Raw genomic sequence first — 18,579 nt, 5'->3', positions numbered from 1 at the left:
AGGAAGACCTGGCTTCAGACACTTGCTAACTGTGAGACCCTGGGCAAGTCACTTAACCCATTTACCAGCCCATGTTCTTAGAGTTGTTACTAAGACAGAACGCAAGAATTTAAAACAAATTAAAAGTAAAAAATATAAATTTAAGATTGATCTCCTTCGTAGATTTCTTTAAGAATGCCTCAACCTTCCCCCCCCCCAGCTCCTTTTCATCCTTGAACACATATTGAACATTTTGGTTATGAAGAAATTTTGCTAATTCTATAAAATGGCTTTTTTGTCATCAGTGTATTTTTAAACCTCTTATTCCTTACACTTCCATGTTCAGGGAACATTATCTCCTTCTTATTTGTGCCTAACCCACTGAATTTCATATCCAATAGATTTGAAAGGGACTTCTGAGATCATCATATCAATCCTATACCTGAATTGGAGTCGTATTCCTCATAAGTGTCCTTTTAGCCCATAGCCATCTCCTAATGGAGAGAACTACTACCTCCCAAGGCACTACTATCTCTTCCACTTTGGGGTAGCACACTAATTGTGGAGATTTTTTTTCTCATATCTCTTTGCTGAATTCCTCCTTTGAAGACTTCTACCCGCTCTTACTAATTCTGTCTTTAGGAGCAAGCAGGACAAATATAATAATCCCTTTTGCTGAATGACAGCCCATTCACATGGTAAAATAGAAGTTATATTTCCCAATGTCTTTTATTCTCTAGGCTAAGTTTAATTCATTAGACATAGGCCTGTAGTAAAACTAAAATCTATCTAACCCAACTTTTATTTTAGAGATAAAATCTAGTTCCAAAGAGTTTAAAAAACTTGCCCTAGGTTACTTAGTAATTAGTAGCAGAGCAGACAGAGATTCAAGCCAAATTCTAAATTCACCATTATATCCATTACACCATGGTAACTTCCAAGTTCTTCCATTGTCTCAAGATAGCAAAGCATTCTCCATCATGCTTACTGCCCTGGACATAGTTCTGAGTATGAATATCCTTTTTAAAATATCGGACCCATAAGAGAACTGATTTCTCTATATCTCAAATCAAACTAACAGGACCCTGACCTCCCCTTTTCTGGATGCCCTGACTCTGTTAATGCAGCTAATTTTTGGCTGCCATAGCACAGTTGTTGACTCATATATTGAGTTTGTAGTTCATTGAAAACACCAAATATTTTTTCACATGAACTCTTATATAGTTACACTGCCCCAACTTCATAGAATCTCTCAGTGATTTCTGTGAACCCACATGTAGAAATTTACATTTCTATCTTTTAATGGTAATCTTATTAAAGTCAATTTACCAGAATCTTTCTTGCCTATATGAAATCTAATCCCAACTTGGTTAGTCAACATATTAGCTATGCATCCAAGTATTTTGTCATTAAAATTGTGTGCCCGGCATCTGTAGCCTGATTTGACAGGCCAAATCTACAGAAAACCTCACTAGAGACACATCTCTAAATTGACGTCAATCTATTATTGACTAATTTGGGGGGAAATGCCAGTGCATCACCAATCAAGATTTGGTTGATTTCTGTTATTATTCAACAAGATGGTGATGGAACATGGTTTCATTCAAAAATCTACTCCTAACTTTGCCATCCTCTAATCCACATCTATTTCGTTAACTTTGTGGTAACATTTTCTAAAAGAAAAAAACCACAACCTTTCCCCTTCTATTTCACTTCTTTGATTTCACTCTGCAAATTAGAGATTTAACATTAACCTATAACATACCAAACTCCATTACCTAGCAGGACATATTCTAATGATATGCTTGATAAATAGTAGTTCCGTGAACTGTATGTAATCCTTAATCAATGCAAACAATGAAGATACACAGTCTTGAAAATTCTTATGAGTTTCCAGTATTTCAAATGGTAGACTTTGTTGGATCATTCAGTAATGCAATCATTTGGTCACAAATAAGCAACTCTTTTGAAAGTTGTTTTGCATTTCAGAACAGTGACAATTCCAATTGCCTAACAGTCCATTTGAAACAGAGACCTCTCTTCTCTTGTTCAGTTAATTTCCCTGGTGATTCATTATCTCAAATTTAATTTCTGGTAACCTTAAAGTTGTGAAACAAAAATCTATTGCTTTTTAAATGTCATTTGTTACACTGGCTGTAGTGGCAGATAGCATGATCTCTGAAAGATTGCTAATTACTGTTTATATTTTCCAGTTTTATGCACCCTCACTAGAGGTTTCCTTTCTTGTTTGTTTGTAGCATCAGTGTGTAGCTCCTTTATTTTTATTTATTCCTAAGCTTTCTAGAATTCATGGAACCATGCTAAGACTTGTAAGTATTCAAAGGGGCCTTGTCAATTAGAGCCAAAGTCTGTGTTGCTCTTGCATTCAAATTAGGATGGCAAGAAGTAGACCGTGTCTCCTGTTGACAGGAGCATAAATCAGTATATTACTACAGATATATTTATAGCTCCTCACTGGAGGCAGAAATGTTCATTTCTTTGTTGTTGTTATTGTTGTTGTTTAACGTATTGTCCTTAAATGCTGTCTAGCATCATAGAGAGGCCCTGAAGTAAGTTCTTCATAAATATGGGTTTTGAAAGTTATTTCTATGGACAAGTGGATTTGTTAATGATCTTCTAGAAGCATTACATCCATAAGCTGACTAAGTCACTAATACATGCCAAGAAGAGGGCATTCAACACCTCCCGTGACCAGTTCACAGTTAGCCCTTTTAGATATATACTGTCCTCTGCTTAAATCATTAGCTCCACTGACTTTCCCTTATTTCCTGCCCATTAATTCCCAAGGCCATATAAGCCACACTATCTGTCTTCTTTCTTATTTCCAAGTAGCACAATGCTCAGAAAAGAAGTCATAAACACAAGCTGGCTAGGTCTCCTAAAAATTTATGCTACCCACACCCTCCGTGCTGCCCTGCAAACAGCCTTTTTATTTGTCTCTTATTTATTTCCTATAGCATTCCTCTCCAGCGACTGTTCAAAGCCTTCTCTCTCAAGTCTCCCACCTGTAGCCCTTTTCCACTCTCTTGGCAGGGGATTTGTTCACTCTTTACTTTATGGAGAAGACTGAGCATCTCTAAAGTGCCTTCTCTGCCCCACTCCCAGTATATCTCAAAGACTCCCATTCAGTCTCCAAGGAGGAGGTAGTCTTTTTCTCTGCCAAATCTAGGCTGGCCTGACCAGTTTTGCCTTGATCCCATCCTATCCCATGGGATTTTGCTCCATTTTTCCTTACCTCTAAAACCTCAAGTCTTTCTACCTCTACTGGCTTCTGAAGTATATATCCATGTGCACCTGTTTATTTCTGTCTCTACCATTGAAATGTAAGTCTCTTGAGGGAGGGATAATTTTTTTATTAGTTTTTTCTTTGAAGCGCTTAGCCCATTGAAGGATACTTTTGTTATTGTTGTTGCAGTCAGGATCCATTTGGGGCTTTCTAGGCAAAGATATATGAGTGGTTTGTTATTTCCTTCTCCGGCTCATTTTATGAATGAGGAAACTGAGGCAAACAGGGTTAAGGGATTTGCCCAGGGTCACACAGCTAGTCAGTGTCAGAGGCCAGATATGAACTTGGGAAGATGAATCTTCCTGACTCCAAGCCCAATCCTTTATCCCCTGTACCACTCAGCTGCCCTGATAATGACTAAAATTGGCCCTAACGAAGAGATGAGAAAATGGACCATTCTCTCCTCCTTCCTTGCAAATTTCAGAGTCTATCAGTGTGGACATTGCATATATATTGACAGCTGGTTGCCACGTGGTGATTAGTTTCACAGAACTGTCTCTTTCCCCGCTTAATTTTCTATATTTTTTGTTAGGACATTTTCATATATTCACTTTCTCCCTCTGTTAGACTCTAAATGTCTTTCTTAGACAATCTTACTTTTGAATTTGTATCTCCAACATGTGTGTATGTGTTCAGTCATATCTGACTCTCCTTGACCCTTATGGGTTTTTCTTGGCAAAAAATACGTGAAAGGTTCACAATTTTCTTCTCCAGTGAATTAAGGCAAAGAGGTTAAATGACTTGTCCAGAGTTGAACAGCTGGTGAGTGTCTGAAGCCAGTTTTGAGCTCAGGTCTCCCTGATTCTGGTCCAGGACTCTGTCCTCTGAACCACCTCCATACCTCTAGGACTTAGGTCTAGCACTTACTAAGTCTTTAAGTCATGCTTTTTTCATTAATCCATCCAAAGACATGACTTGCTGAGTTGAAAAGTTAATATTCAAAATTAAGTCATATAAATGTATGAGATTTCCATATAAACTACTGTTTTTTGTTGACAAAATTGCAATTACCTGGATGTATTGATTGATAGTCAGCAAGAGTGTTTATGGAGGCAATGAAGTCATGTAAAAGTATGCTTTTACTGGGGAAAATATGGGGGAAATCACAACTGTGACACCAGGCTCGATAGAGATGTTCAAACTGTGCACCAAAGTCTCTTAGACTATGCCTTAAAACTCTTTTAATTTGGGATAGAGCAAGCAATTAGTTAACCCTGCATTTTTTGTACTTGGTTATCCATTGCAGAAATTAGCTATACTTTGTTGTAATTAAAACAAATATAATAAATAAGAAAGACTTGGCATTAGGCAAGAGCTGAGTTTGAATTCTGTCTCAGACACTTAGTTGTCATCTGTCCATCAATAAATCACCTGATCTCACTTTACTCCTCCATAAAAAAAAAATAGGATGATATAACATCTTTAGTGCCTATTCCGCAGATTGTCATGAGAATCAAATTAGATAATATGGTACGTACCCTCTAGACCTTAAGACAAAAGATGTTAGCCATCATTATTAACCTAAAACATATTGGTGTATTGTATAACTTCCAGATTAAAATATTGAACTCTACATCTATTATGAGAAACCAGAGTTAAGTTTTTGTTTTATTTCACAAAATGCACCAACTATCTTATAAAGTATAAATTTGAATTTGGGTGGTTTTAATAAATTTAATTTCTTATTTATTTATGTATATGTATATGAATATGTATATTTATATTAATATATGTTATTGAAGAATATTATTTAACATTCTTAACAATGTCTTCTTCTAGGAACACTGAACCAAAAGAACTGGGGAAAGAAATATCCAACATGCAATGGTCCCAAACAATCCCCTATTAATATTGATGAAGATCTTACTCAAGTCAATGTGAATCTTAAGAAACTTAACTTTCATGGCTGGGAAAAAGCATCTTTGGGAGACACTTTCATTCATAACACTGGAAAAACAGGTAAAATGCCTTAGGGCTTTTTTGAGTTAAATTTTAAGGGACAGGAAGATATTTAGGCCATTTTCTCATTTTCTTTGTTCTTAATGTGATCATAGTGGCTAGAAAGAGCTAGATAGTACGAGCCTCTACATTTCTTGGACAAGTTCTGAAATACAGATAAAATATGAAAGTTTAGAACACATAATAAAACAGCTGAAGTTATCACATCATTAATGCCATAAAGGAATGGCTGTTATTGAAAGATAAATAATTTCAGCATCTACCAGACGAGGACAGTAATGATGACTATAAAAAAGAATGCAATCAAGATAGTATGAGAACAAAATGGATTCTAAATAATTACTTCATTTTAAATCCATCAATATTTCCTTTCTTGAGCAAGTGTTCTTTCTTTATCTTGTCTTCTTGAGGTTGTATTTTATTCAGTGCTTGGAAATGAAAAATAATGGTCAACTAGTTCTATGGTTTTCAGCAAAGTTAATTACCAGTGTTTCTGTGTTTATGAGGTTTTTTTAATACTATGCCTAGGGAGAATTCATAAATTATTTTATGTAAATTATGTTTCATCATTTTAAAAGGATTTAAAAGGCACTACCAACAGAGGTGAGGAAAAAGATTTATGATAACTTAGCTTTCAGCTGTCATGTCCCTGATGCTTATGATTCCATTCTTAAAACCATTTAATAAAGGAGTGAGTTATATCCTTAGCATTTTATTCATAAGATCCTATCCATACCTGGGTCAAGTGGTACGCGTGCCATATGAGTAGGCTGGCATGTCAGACTGACCACCGGTGACTTCTGATGGGGGAATAACATTTGTCTGACTTAGAAATATCAACATCTTGTATTATTCAGAAAAGAAAATAATTTATTCAGAGCCTTGTCCTATAGTGTCAGAAAAGTGCTCTTTCCCCATCTCACCCTCATGTCATTTTAATCTTTCAGATTTATCATTATAGCAGCTAAGTGGACTAGAGAGGAAATACAGAGCTAGGAGAGAGAAAAAATGGTCTGCTGAAGAATGATCATCATTATAGCCCACATTTATTGAGTCCTTTGATAAAGAGCTACAGAGTGCTGTTGCTGCTGCTGCTGGTACTACTACTACTACTACTATTGCTACTGCTAACTACTACATATGCATTAAGAAAGAGAAAGAGAATATTATAGAAAAACAGAGGAGCCATAGAGATTATCTTGTCTCATTTTGCAAAGGAGGAAATTGATGTCCAGAGAGGTGAACTAATTGGTCCTTCACTCTGCTGCCAACTGTAATATATTCCTAAAGCAGGTCTCATCCTATCACTCCTCTACTCATGAACCTCTGTTGGCTCCCTGTTATCTCTAGGATAAAATACAAATTGCTCTGTTTAGCATTTAAGCCCTCTGCAATCTAGCTCCATGCTACCTTTCCAAGTTCCACTCTGCTGTCCTTCTTGTGGCAGTGGCTCTCAAAACGTGTTCCCTATCACCATTAGTCTACCTAGAGTTTCAGCTAGATGTCCTGTGAATTTTATAGAATTTACTCTTGAAATAATGTCATGGGCATCTCTTAAATTGTATGAAATTCGTATTTGCCATCACACACACTTGTGAGCCTCTGGACTCTCCCACTGTATGCTGGTATTTTGCATAGCAAAGAATAATACTGTACCATGAGGGGAAAAATGTTTTGAGAACCACTGTTTCTCACAAGAATATTTGATCTCCTGCGTCTGGAAGGCACTGCCTACCCGTATACATCTTTTAGAATTCCTGGCTTCCTTCAGCCTTTAACTCAATTGTTACTTGTTATTTTAATCCTAGCCTGATCACACTATCTACTGGTCTTCTGCCTCCATTCATCATGAGAAATATCTTGCATTTACTTTGCATATATTTTGTGTGTACTTATATATGTGAATGTTATTTACTCCAATAAAATATAAGCTCCTTGAGGGTTGAGATTATTTGATTTTTGCCTTTGTAATCCCAGGACCTAGCACAGTGGCTGGCACATAGTAGATACTAAATAAAATGCTTCTTGATTGATTGGTTGATAAGTCATTTAAATAATAAATTATAGAGGTGGTAGAACGTAAGTCTCATGACTCCCAATTTAGCATTCATCCCACCACCTCAGGCTACCTGTGTAAGTAAAAAGGTCTATTTCTTGGGAAATTGTAGTCCTTTGGGGCCATTTGATTAATTCCCTAAAAGAAAGCAATGGCCTATCAGTAACCAAGTTTCCAGCATCATTATTAGCACGTTCAAACAGCATCAGCATAAGATTATTTCATATTCACAAACATAGCCGATCTGTGTTATAGGTAGAATAGGTGATCATCTCGAGTGATAAATAGAGCACTATAAAGAGTCTCCCTGTCTAGAGACGTACACCCATGCTACCTCATTGAATTTCTTCCTATTTTTACCACTAATTAGTCATTCTTTTTACCAAGGCTCAGAAACCACCATCGAAAATAGTAATGTGTTTTGGCTAAGTAATAGTAGAAGCTATTTTTTAAGCTAGAAAAATAAACTATTAGCTAAAAGGAGGGAAACTAAATGGCCAAAAATTTTTAAATTTAATTTAATTTAATTTTTAATTTAAAAAGAACAAGAGAAAATTCAGAGGGTTTTAGAGACAAGAATTAGATAAACACTAATATATTTAGTTTATTATATGCTCAAGAAAATCAATACAAGCTATATGTTCTAGAGATTAATAGTTTTACATACAATTCTGTTTTCTATTTTTCTTTGTACGTGGGAATGTTTGTGTTTGTTGGTAGCTTTCAAAGTCAAATTAGTACAAAAAAATATGGAAGTTAAAGAGAAAGGAAGGTACTGTTCATTTTTGGAGAGCAAAAGTAGATTCTCATAAGATGTGATTGCTTTTTCATGAGTTAGTTTACAAACACTAGTAAAAAACAATTAATAGTATTATTAGTAAGTATTAGTAGTATTAGTAGTAAGTAAGTGGTAGTATTAGTAAGCAAGTAGTAGTAGTAGTAATTATTAGTAAGGTACTAATCATGATCCTGAGACTGTTAAACATACAATGGGCAAATTTTGATGGTGTGAGAGCAGAATGGGTAAGTTAAATAGTATGAGATACTGCCCAGGAAAATCAAGAATCAGTATAGAAGGAAAGATCTGAAAAAGCATATATGCATGTATATATGTGTGTGTATAAAGGTTTATTTTCTGTATCACTTTTACATCTGAAGCTGCAAAAATTGCACCTAGAAATTCAAAATATTACAAGTGGAATCTATATCAGTGATTTCATTTTTCAACCTCTTCTCCATTCTCCAAGTTGAAATCACAAATGATAGCATTTCTCCCTGATAATAATGCTTGTTTGTGTCACAAAGTTGTTGTGAGGAAAGCCTTTTATAGCTCCTACAGCATTGAACAAATATGAATTATTAAGATTTTATTACCACCGAAGAGCAATTATACTAAAGGTCTTTGGAATAGCCTAAAAGCAAAAATGTAATATTCCAAGGCTTAATTAATCATTTTTACATTTGGAAATTTTAAAAAATGCTCTTTTGCAATCTGTCCCTATCCTGGTGGTCTAACTTGCTAGTGTATCATGTAGGGCAAGTAAACCTGTCCTGTATTGTAGCGCCCACTCTTCAACTAGATTGACTTTATTCACTGTCTTAACCATCAATTCAATTTTTGTCTACTCAATCCAAAATGTGAGTTGACGTGTCTTATTGTTTTTTGCATTTTGCTGAATCTCACTGCTTATGATGAATTGAAGGCAGTCCGCCTTATTTTTGATGCCATAATGGGCTCATATCGTTTAAAGAAAAAAACCTGAGATTTTAGAATATTACATGAAATTTGATTCTAGGGCTAAATTTGTTCTAGCATGCCTAAACACTTATTTTTTAAAAATCAATTTCATTTTATCTACCATAACAGATTCTCTTCCTCCCCTCACTTGAGCAATTCTTTGAGGTTTTTTAAATTTATTTGTGTTTTTGTTACGTTAAAGTCCAAAAGTATCTCCCTCCCCTCCTCTCTCCACTTGAGCATTTCTAAAAAAATCTGCTAGGAACCACAAAATCATGCAAGTAATAAAACCAATTTTACTCATACCTACACCCTACTGCACAAATAGTCATCTATTTACTCACTTTTTTAGTAACCTGCAGAGTCTACTGACAGATTACACAACATATATTGTTGATTACTTATTCCTTGTCCCATTTAATTTATTGTGTGCTAGCTACTATTCTATATAACATGTCCCGTCACCTTCTAGTTTTGTTATAATCTACCTTTCTTTTGCCTAACTTACCACAGGTTTTTTTTCTGGCCACTTCGCCAGAAAGCCACTTATTTAATCATTGGTGATTTTTGCTTTTTACTCTTCAGAAAGATTTCTAAATTTTCCAATTTAGAATTTAAACAAAGAGAGAGTCTGAACCTGAAAAGAGACTTATTACTGGTGAAAATGTTAGAGAAAATGTCTGTCCCGATGTCCTTCTTGCTTTGAACTGTAGAAAACTTCACATGTAAGGAGTGACCTCTAAGTTTTCTCCAATTACAAATTGTAGGATTTCTGACTCATACTGTATTTCTATAAATAATTTCCAACTTTCAATCCAGTTGTTCGAAAAGTTCAGCTACTTAACACTAAGAATGGCACATAAAAACTATCATAAATAATAATTCTGTTCAGCTTATTTTACAATGTAATTGAAATGTAGTACTAATAGTACTATATGGTACAACCACCATTTAACAGTATTTCTATACAATTACAATATGGAATACCAAGGTTACATTTTGCGAAAGAATCTGGGATTTTCCCCTCCTGCCCTCCACTTGTCAGATAGTGGGTGCAAAGGCTTCCCTAGTTCCACACTAAGAATGTTGGCATTGGGGGCAGCTGGATGGCTCAGTGGATTGAGAGCCAGGCCTAGAAACAGGAGGTCCTGGGTTCAAATCTGGCCTCAAACACTTCCTAGCTATGTGACCCTGGGCAAGTCACTTAACCCCCATTGCCTAGCCCTGTAACAAATAAAATTAATATAGAAGGATACATATAAAGATGTTAGGGTTTATAAAAAATTAAAAAAAAAAAGAATGTTGACATTTATGGACTGGGACAGCTCCCTCAGAGCAGGGATTTGGAAGTAGGATGAGTGGGGAGGGTGATTGGGAAAAGAGGAGTAAGGTAAAGGCTTGGGGTTTAAAGAAGGAGGTATGATTTACCTTTTCTTCTTCCATCTATTTAATCCCATCCATCTTCCCAACTTCCCGTATAAACTATGGATAAGATAAGGTGTAGAGCAGCAGAAGATGGAGTGGCATCATGGTTGGGGTGCGGGTGAGTAGGATGAGGAGCTGGCAGACAGACTTTCTCATGTTCCCTTTTCTTCTTACTAGCCAGTTCATTGGGAAGAGAAATCAAGGAAAAATTTTATATTTTACTCAATGAGATTAGAACTATAAACTATTTTAGATATTATCTAGTCTAACCCCCTACACCTCATTGATAAGAAAACTGAGACTCAGAGAGGTTAAGTGACCTATCTGGGACCTCACAGTATCCATTTATCTATTTGTTCTCCCAAGAGATAGAGAGGAAAGGGATGTGAGAAGGGAGGCTGTGGAAGGTTTGGGCAACTGTGGGATGGATAATACAGACACACCATCAAGGAAAAGGGTAACAGAAAAGTGGTGAGACCTGTGATTACCACATATGGATTGTTTTATTGCTAATGAATAATTCAGCCTCCAACATGGTCACTTTTTAGAATTGTTTTAAATCTCTCCAAGCAATAATTCCATTTTTGATCTGTGAACAAATAAAATGATATATCTTAAAAATGAGAAGGTTTTGTTCTTATATGATTGTCAAAAACTTAGATGTAACTTTTGTTATTGATTTTTTTTCTTCTTAGTGGAAATAAATCTGACAAATGACTATCGTCTCAGTGGAGGTGGTATAGAAACTATGTTCAAAGCAAGCAAGATAACTTTTCACTGGGGAAGATGCAATATGTCATCTGATGGTTCAGAACATAGTTTAGAAGGACAAAAATTTCCACTTGAGGTAACAACTAACATAGTTACACTAGATATTGAGCATTTTTTGTAAATAATTGAGTTATTAAGTTATTCAACATGTATTGTGTATCATAAGCATTATTTTTGAAATCTATATATCTAACATAAAAATTTCTATGTAAAACATTGTTTTCTATTCAATAATCCTAAGGATGCAATGTATTTAAATGTGGAAAATAGGTCTTTATTTAATTCAGCTCTTTCTCCTCCCCTCCAAAATATATTCTAGTAATTCTAAGGAGAAGCTTTTATGAGATTTTCCAAGTCTTTTGGGGCCAAAAATTTCCAAGAAGGTAAGATCTTGAGTTAAACTCTTCTTGAAGCAAGAAGTATTGAGAATAGGTCTTCCCAAATACTTTCATTTATGGGATCATAGATTTAGAGCTAGAAGAAATATTAGAGCTTCTCTACTACAACATGGACAGTTAGGTGGTGTGGTGGATAGAAAGCTTGATCTGGAGTCAGGAAAGGTCGCCTTCCAGAGTTCAACTCCAGCCTCACACATTTACTAGCTGTGTGAGCTTGTTTAGCTTAATTTCATCATCTGTAAAAAATGCCATAGAAGGGAATAGCAAAACACTTCATTACTTCTGGCAAGAAAATCCCCCAAAAGAGATTGCAAAGCGTTAGACACAACAGAAAATGCCTAAAAAACAACTACCACTACCCCCATTTAAACAAATAAGAACACTGAAGCCAACCTTGTAAAATTATTAGTCCAAGGTCACATAAGTATTATGTGGAAGAGTCAGTGTTTATGCTATTTTCCATTGTACCTCCCTTCAAAAAAGCATTTGCTAAGGACCTACTTTGGTCAAGAAAAAGCAACTTTTAATAGTTGTAAAGAATGAATGTAAGAGGCAGCTCAGTGGCACAGTGGATTGAGAGCAAGACCTAGAGAAAGAGGGTCCTGGGTTCGAATATGGCCTTAGACACTTGCTAACTGTGTAACCCTGAGCAAGTCCTAGCCTTTACCACTCTTCTACCTTGGAACCAATACACAGTATTAATTCTAAGACAGAAGGTAAGGGTTTAAACAAATAAATTTTAAATTTTAAAAAAGAATGAATACAGGTTCCAACTTTTATCTACTAGAAGAATCTTATGCTAGCTATAATATCTTTAGTAGGTTTCCCATGATAGTGGCAGACCTTCTGCTATCTAGAAATTCCTAGCTTTACAACAGTAGACATGTCCATGAAATAAATGCTTCTTGTAAATTTAATTTTTGTAACTAGGATCAGTTTCACTCATTGACTTACCATTATCATTTCAGAGGTCTTTATTTTCACATCTGATGGCTTCTCAAATGACAATAGAGCACGATGACCCTCTAGCCTCTCTGTCAAATAATTAATGACATGTAAACATTTAAATGCAGTAGAGAAATCAATACTTGATGGATCAAGTGATGAAGATGAAGTGAATCTTTTTTTTTTTTTTGGCAAATCACTCAAGTACTTTTGTTATAGAAATAAATAATTTCCTAATTTAAGGCTAAATTTTATTTTTTTTTGTGTGTGTTAGATTTCCTTAGCGTAAGATATTGCTAGAGTTTTTAGGATATCTACCTTCCCCACTCTCCAACACCTGTTTGGAACAAGAGGCAATAAATTCATTTTTTTCAAAGTTATAGCTATATATATACCACATCATCGATATGGAACTTAGCCATCCAGCAGCAATATCTATTTAGAAGACTGCCAAGAATCTGAAAGTGAACATAAAAAGACTCTGAATAGCCATAATATTTCATAAAAGGCAATAAGTTAAACCTCATTGCTTGGTCCCTTCTGCACTCAAATCCAATTTGCTCTTAATTGATATAAAATTTAAACAGATTAAATAATTGAAATAACCTCACACTGGGAGGACATCACCATAACATCAGCATCATTCAATATTGATAGTTAAGTGAAAGGCAGGTTTGGGTAGTGGTAGAGGGCTGGGATTGGAGTCAGGAAGCTTTGAGTTCAGATCCTGCCTGAGATACTTATCTATGTGACACTGGAAAAGTCCATTACTGTGGGGTGCCTCTGTTTTCTCATCTGTAAAAGGGAGAAGTTGGACCAGATGGCTTCTAAAGAGTCTTCCCACTCGAGATCTGTGGAACTATGATGCCACGATATTCATACGATGCTTTTTTTTTTAAGTCTAAGAAGTGGTGACTATATTTCATATTGATTTCAATACAAATTTGAAAATAAAATTTTGGGTGTTTCTAAAGGGGAAAAACTTTAGCTATGCTAAGGAAAATCTTGGCTATTCCAAATGGCTGATTCCTCTCCAAGATTTTTAGATAAATTAACTTTTGACTGTAATAATTCATTTCTTTAATGTGCTCTGTGGTCTGAACATGTTAATCAGCTTCCAAATGAGTCTGAGTTATCACTAGAGAACAGTTTACATGCTGCAGCCTTTTGTTCAGGGCATAAAATATTTATTCTATTCGGGTCATATAATTGACATTGCCTTTTCTGTAAAAGAGCAAGCCTTCTGTGGTTATTTAATGAAAACTGACAACGATGATCACATGCACATGTGTATTTTGAAACTATGCTCCAGCACTCCTCCGCTCATGGTCTTACTGTTGATTTTTCTTTAGCAAGTAGACACTTCAGTGAAGAGATCAATGATCTCAAGTCTGTTAATCAACTTGGACAACTTATTTCTAAACCCTAAAGAGCTCATTGTTTTGTTCATAGATGCAAATCTACTGCTTTGACCCGGACCAGTTTGAAAGTTTTGAGGAAGCAGTTAAAGGGAAAGGAAAGCTAAGAGCTTTATCCATTTTATTTGAGGTAATGATACTTTGCTTATAGATCTACTTTATTTCCTATGGATCATTGTATCCTCTGACATCCTAGATATAAATGCCAATACAAATGTGAGGTTTTGCCATCATTTACAGCAGTCACCGTAGAGACAGTGTAGCCCAGCCGACTGAATTTAGGGGCTTGGAGTCAGGAAGGGATTGGTCCAAATCTTACCCCGGGCATTTATTATTAACTCAGTGATGATGTCTACATGCCTCAAGCAATTCTGAAAAACTTTCCTACCAAATTGTAGCTATGCAGTCTGCCTTGGGAGAAGGAACTTCCACACCAGACTTACTGAGGCTGTGCAAATTGTAGATCCTTGAGATATAATAGTTATTGTGAAGAGTCAGATTTTCCTATGTTTGATTGAATATATTGTACTTTAGAGAATAGCTTGTGAATATTTAAGGTGGAATATGGTAATTTTTAAATAGTAGTATAGAATCTTATGCCTGGCACATAGTAGGCACTTTTTAAATGTTTATTTTTGACTGATTAAAATATTGTAACCATATTTAGAGCATCGTTTTTCTTTTACAGGTTGGAGTAGAAGAGAATATGGATTATAAAGCAATTGTCGAAGGAGTAGATGGTGTTAGCCGTTTTGGTAAGTGACTATCCAGTTTAGAGGAGTATCTGTCTTCCAGAATATACCTTTGATATGTAAAAATCCTACATGAAAAACGTATCATCTCACTTCCTAGCTGCATGACCCCAGGAAAGTCACTTAACCCCAACTGCTTAATCCTTAAGCTTTGGAAAAAAGACCTAGTATTGTGTCTAAGACAGAAGGTAAGGGTTTAAAATATAAAGACTCAAAGACTGAAGTCTTTACACAAAGAGAAGATTGTAGAAGGCATAAGATCTTAAGATACTTAGAAAATCTTTATTATTTTACAAATGCAGAAACATTATGCATTTTTATACTAGAGAAATCACTGCTTTCTTTTCTCATGCTTGGTGACATGTATTTCCAATGTCTAAGGACAATTTGTCAAAAAAAATTTGTCAAATATGAGTCATGAAATTCTAATGAGGGAAGAAGTTAGCTTTTATTAATTTCATTCTTTAATCAAATCAGTCTCATAATGCCTTTGTTTTTTGAATTATCATTTCTATATATCCCATCAGTTTGTGTATAATTAAAATATTCTAGCCTCTAAATTGAATCCAGATCCTTTTGTGAAATAAAAATTTTAAATAAAAAATTGAATAACTAGCTTCACTAAATAACAATTAATTTCTTAAATAGAAAAAGCACTTTCTTAAACCATAAATCATAAAAAGAAAGAATACTTAATACTTTAAGAAAGGTAATTATCATAGAGATTAAAATAGAATATGCTTTGATACCATTAAGCTTGTGTTTGATGAATACTTTGTTGACCCTCAAACAGACTGGTTCAGACATCAGGGAATTTTTGGTCCATAATAAGTTAATTCTAAGAAAGTATAAGTATAGACCATTATTAATGGATCTACCGTGGGAGGAAAAAAGGATGTAAAGACAATGCCTAGCACCATACTCAACTGGTTGTTGAATCAAATTGAATAACAGATATTTCCCAAGATCTGAGTCTACAAAGCATACATTATTATTATTTTATTGTTCGTTTTCATGGAGCTCTAGCACTGACATTTTAAGCCCTGACATTTAAACAGTTATTAATAAAGTAAAAAATATTACAAACCTGGAAGCTCTCAACATTCAAATCAAGAATGAAACTCAATATCTAGGACCTTATCCTCAAAATTGAAGACTGGCATAGGATTGATTCATCTTTGTCAATTGTGTGTGGTCTCAAATTGACCAAGTATCTTTATAGTCAGGGAAGTGTGACCTACTGGGGTGCTGCTTTTACTTTGTGAAGAAGAGAATCAAATAGGATACAAAAGAATCTGTTTCTACCTAAGTTTATATGAAGATACTGCTGCATATATATATGTATACATATATATGTGTATATATATATATAATTTCAGACAGTGAGAGATTTTATCTAACCTAAGGGGCTTGGGGTGGGAATGGGGAATACCTGTTGGAACTCCTAAATCTAAAAATGTTGTTAGTCTTATAAAAGATATATCTTATTCTTCATAGTCTGATCACTCTGTCAGGATGCATGCTAATTTATCATTATCCTCCTTAAACTATGATACCCAGATATGAATACAATTTTTTAAAATTCTGCCACATTTTTGTATTATATATACACACTATATATATATATGTATATATACGTATCTTGAAATAGTGCATTTCTTGCTTATTTAAATATATCCTGGTTTATATTCACTAATAGAATGAAGTTATGAGAATTAGGGAAAAATCCTTCTGTGTTTTTAGGAAGTAACTGATTAGATTGTTGACCGTTCCATTATTATCAGGGTATTCACAATACATTTTTATTTAAAACTTAGCTCCCACAAAAGAATGTAAGGACTAAGCCAAAAATGGTATTTATTTAATGAAGATGTTATATCTCAATGCATATCCCCATCACTGAAATTTAGCTACATATTTTAAGTATAATTTCAATCAAATGATTATTAAATTGTGGGTTTCTGTTTGCTAAGAGCTATGGTTATTTTAGTTACAGTGTTGGAATTCAAAACAAAAACTTGCAATATTGCTTTGCAGGAAAACAAGCTGCCTTAAATCCATTTGTTTTGCTGAATCTTCTGCCAAACTCAACAGACAAGTATTATACTTACAATGGATCCTTAACCACTCCTCCCTGCACAGAATCAGTTAATTGGATTGTCTTTAAAGATACCATTAGCATTTCTGAAAGCCAGGTAATTTTGTAAATTTAATTACTTAAAGTGATGTCTCAGAATTACTAAAATATAAATCTTTCTATAAATAACGTGTTGGAAGCATACCATATAATTTCTTTTTAAATTATTTTTATTCAAAAGTCAACAAACATTAAAATAAAATTTCTAAAACATTTCTAAAACAAAGTAGAAAAGAAAAATACCTTTATCCATGAAACTGTGAATCACTACTGTATACAGGTTGCTTTTCCTTTCAAATAGATGATAAATTCAACATGTAATTTCCAAAGCTCTCCTGTTTGTCTATACTCTATAATTTCAAGCTTCCTCATCCACAGGATCTAAGAAAAAGAGCGGTAAAAGGCAATATCTAGTCTTTATTTCTCCAGCAACCAGTGGTAACTTCATGGAGCCTTAAAAAAAAATGAGAGCACAGGACTAAGAACTATTCTTTTTCTGGAAAGTTTGTGTCTCACAATGATTATAATAATGTAGAAGAAATCACCATAGAGCAACAGTCGATTTTAGTTAATATTGTTAGAGTTGAAGCAGTCTCTCATTCCACTGAAGAATCAACAAACTTTTCTAGAGACTATATTTTTAAAGGGTTTTGTGGGAAATGTATTGTATTAAATGAAAATACAGAAGAAAATTTGTATATCACCAAGATGGTTTATGTAAAGTTGTTAAGATTCTAAGTAAAAAAACATTAAATAAAAATCAAGGATTCAAAATTCATTTCAAATGTAAAGAGTTTCGCTTGGAAAACTTTGTTTTATTTTGGTTTGAGAAGGATAGCATTTTGATATGGTATTGGTTTTTCCTTTGAGGTTTCCTAATAACTGTCTTCAAATACCTGGTCCTTTTTTCCAGTTGGCTGTTTTTTGTGAAGTTCTTACGATGCAGCAGTCTGGTTATGTCATGCTGATGGACTACCTGCAAAATAATTTCCGAGAACAACAGTACAAGTTCTCCAGGCAGGTGTTCTCCTCCTATACTGGAGAAGAAGAGATCCATGAAACAGGTAATTGTGGTTGTTTTTGTCAATTCCTTCTATCGACCACCAAGATTCCAACATTGTTTTAAATAAATATGTTCATTCCTTCAGTCAAGAGGAAATATTTAGTAAATCTGAGCTATGCATAAGTCTCAGCCCTATGAGATTTGCAGAGATAAAAAAGATGTGGTCCTCTTCTTCAAAGTGAATAAGACATATACATTATAAATTAGCAGTTTCTGTATGGCTATTGTGTTAAGAAAGGTATAGAGCAAGGATAGAGAAAACATTTCTTTTTGGAGTGATAAGGAAAGGTTTTACAAAAAGGTGGCATTTGAATTGGAGCTTCAGGTAAAGGTAGAATACTGATGCACAGAACCTCAAAGAAGGAATTCTTAGTAGAGAAGGTTTCAGACAAAGAAAAGAATATTTCAAACAGAAGTCCCAAAACAGAAGCCAGAAAGATTTATTTAGTAAGCTACAGTGTCAGTTAAGTCAATCAGCAAACATTTATTAAGCATCCATGATTTTCCAGGCACAATACTAAGCCCTAGGGATACAAAGAAAGACAAAAAACAGTCCCTCTCCTCAAGGAGCTCACAGACTGATGGAGGAGACAATATATATATATATATATATATATATATATATATATAT

General features: G+C 34.5%; 1 protein-coding gene across 1 annotated transcript in view; it reads left to right on the top strand.

The window, feature by feature from the left end:
• The window catches only part of PTPRZ1 (protein tyrosine phosphatase receptor type Z1), a 180,007-nt gene that overhangs the window by 60,270 nt on the left and 101,158 nt on the right, over positions 1-18,579 (top strand). Inside the window, exons 3-8 of the mRNA XM_044679029.1 lie at positions 5,066-5,245; positions 11,160-11,311; positions 14,031-14,126; positions 14,685-14,751; positions 16,786-16,943; positions 17,799-17,949. Coding sequence (XP_044534964.1) covers positions 5,066-5,245; positions 11,160-11,311; positions 14,031-14,126; positions 14,685-14,751; positions 16,786-16,943; positions 17,799-17,949 — 804 coding nt within the window. The remainder of the gene's footprint in view (positions 1-5,065; positions 5,246-11,159; positions 11,312-14,030; positions 14,127-14,684; positions 14,752-16,785; positions 16,944-17,798; positions 17,950-18,579) is intronic.

The sequence above is a fragment of the Gracilinanus agilis genome, chromosome 5 (assembly GCF_016433145.1).
Source record: "Gracilinanus agilis isolate LMUSP501 chromosome 5, AgileGrace, whole genome shotgun sequence".
Classification (NCBI taxonomy): Eukaryota; Metazoa; Chordata; class Mammalia; order Didelphimorphia; family Didelphidae; genus Gracilinanus; species Gracilinanus agilis.
Note: the sequence above shows the minus strand (reverse complement) of the source record. Positions and strands in the feature narration are given on the sequence as shown.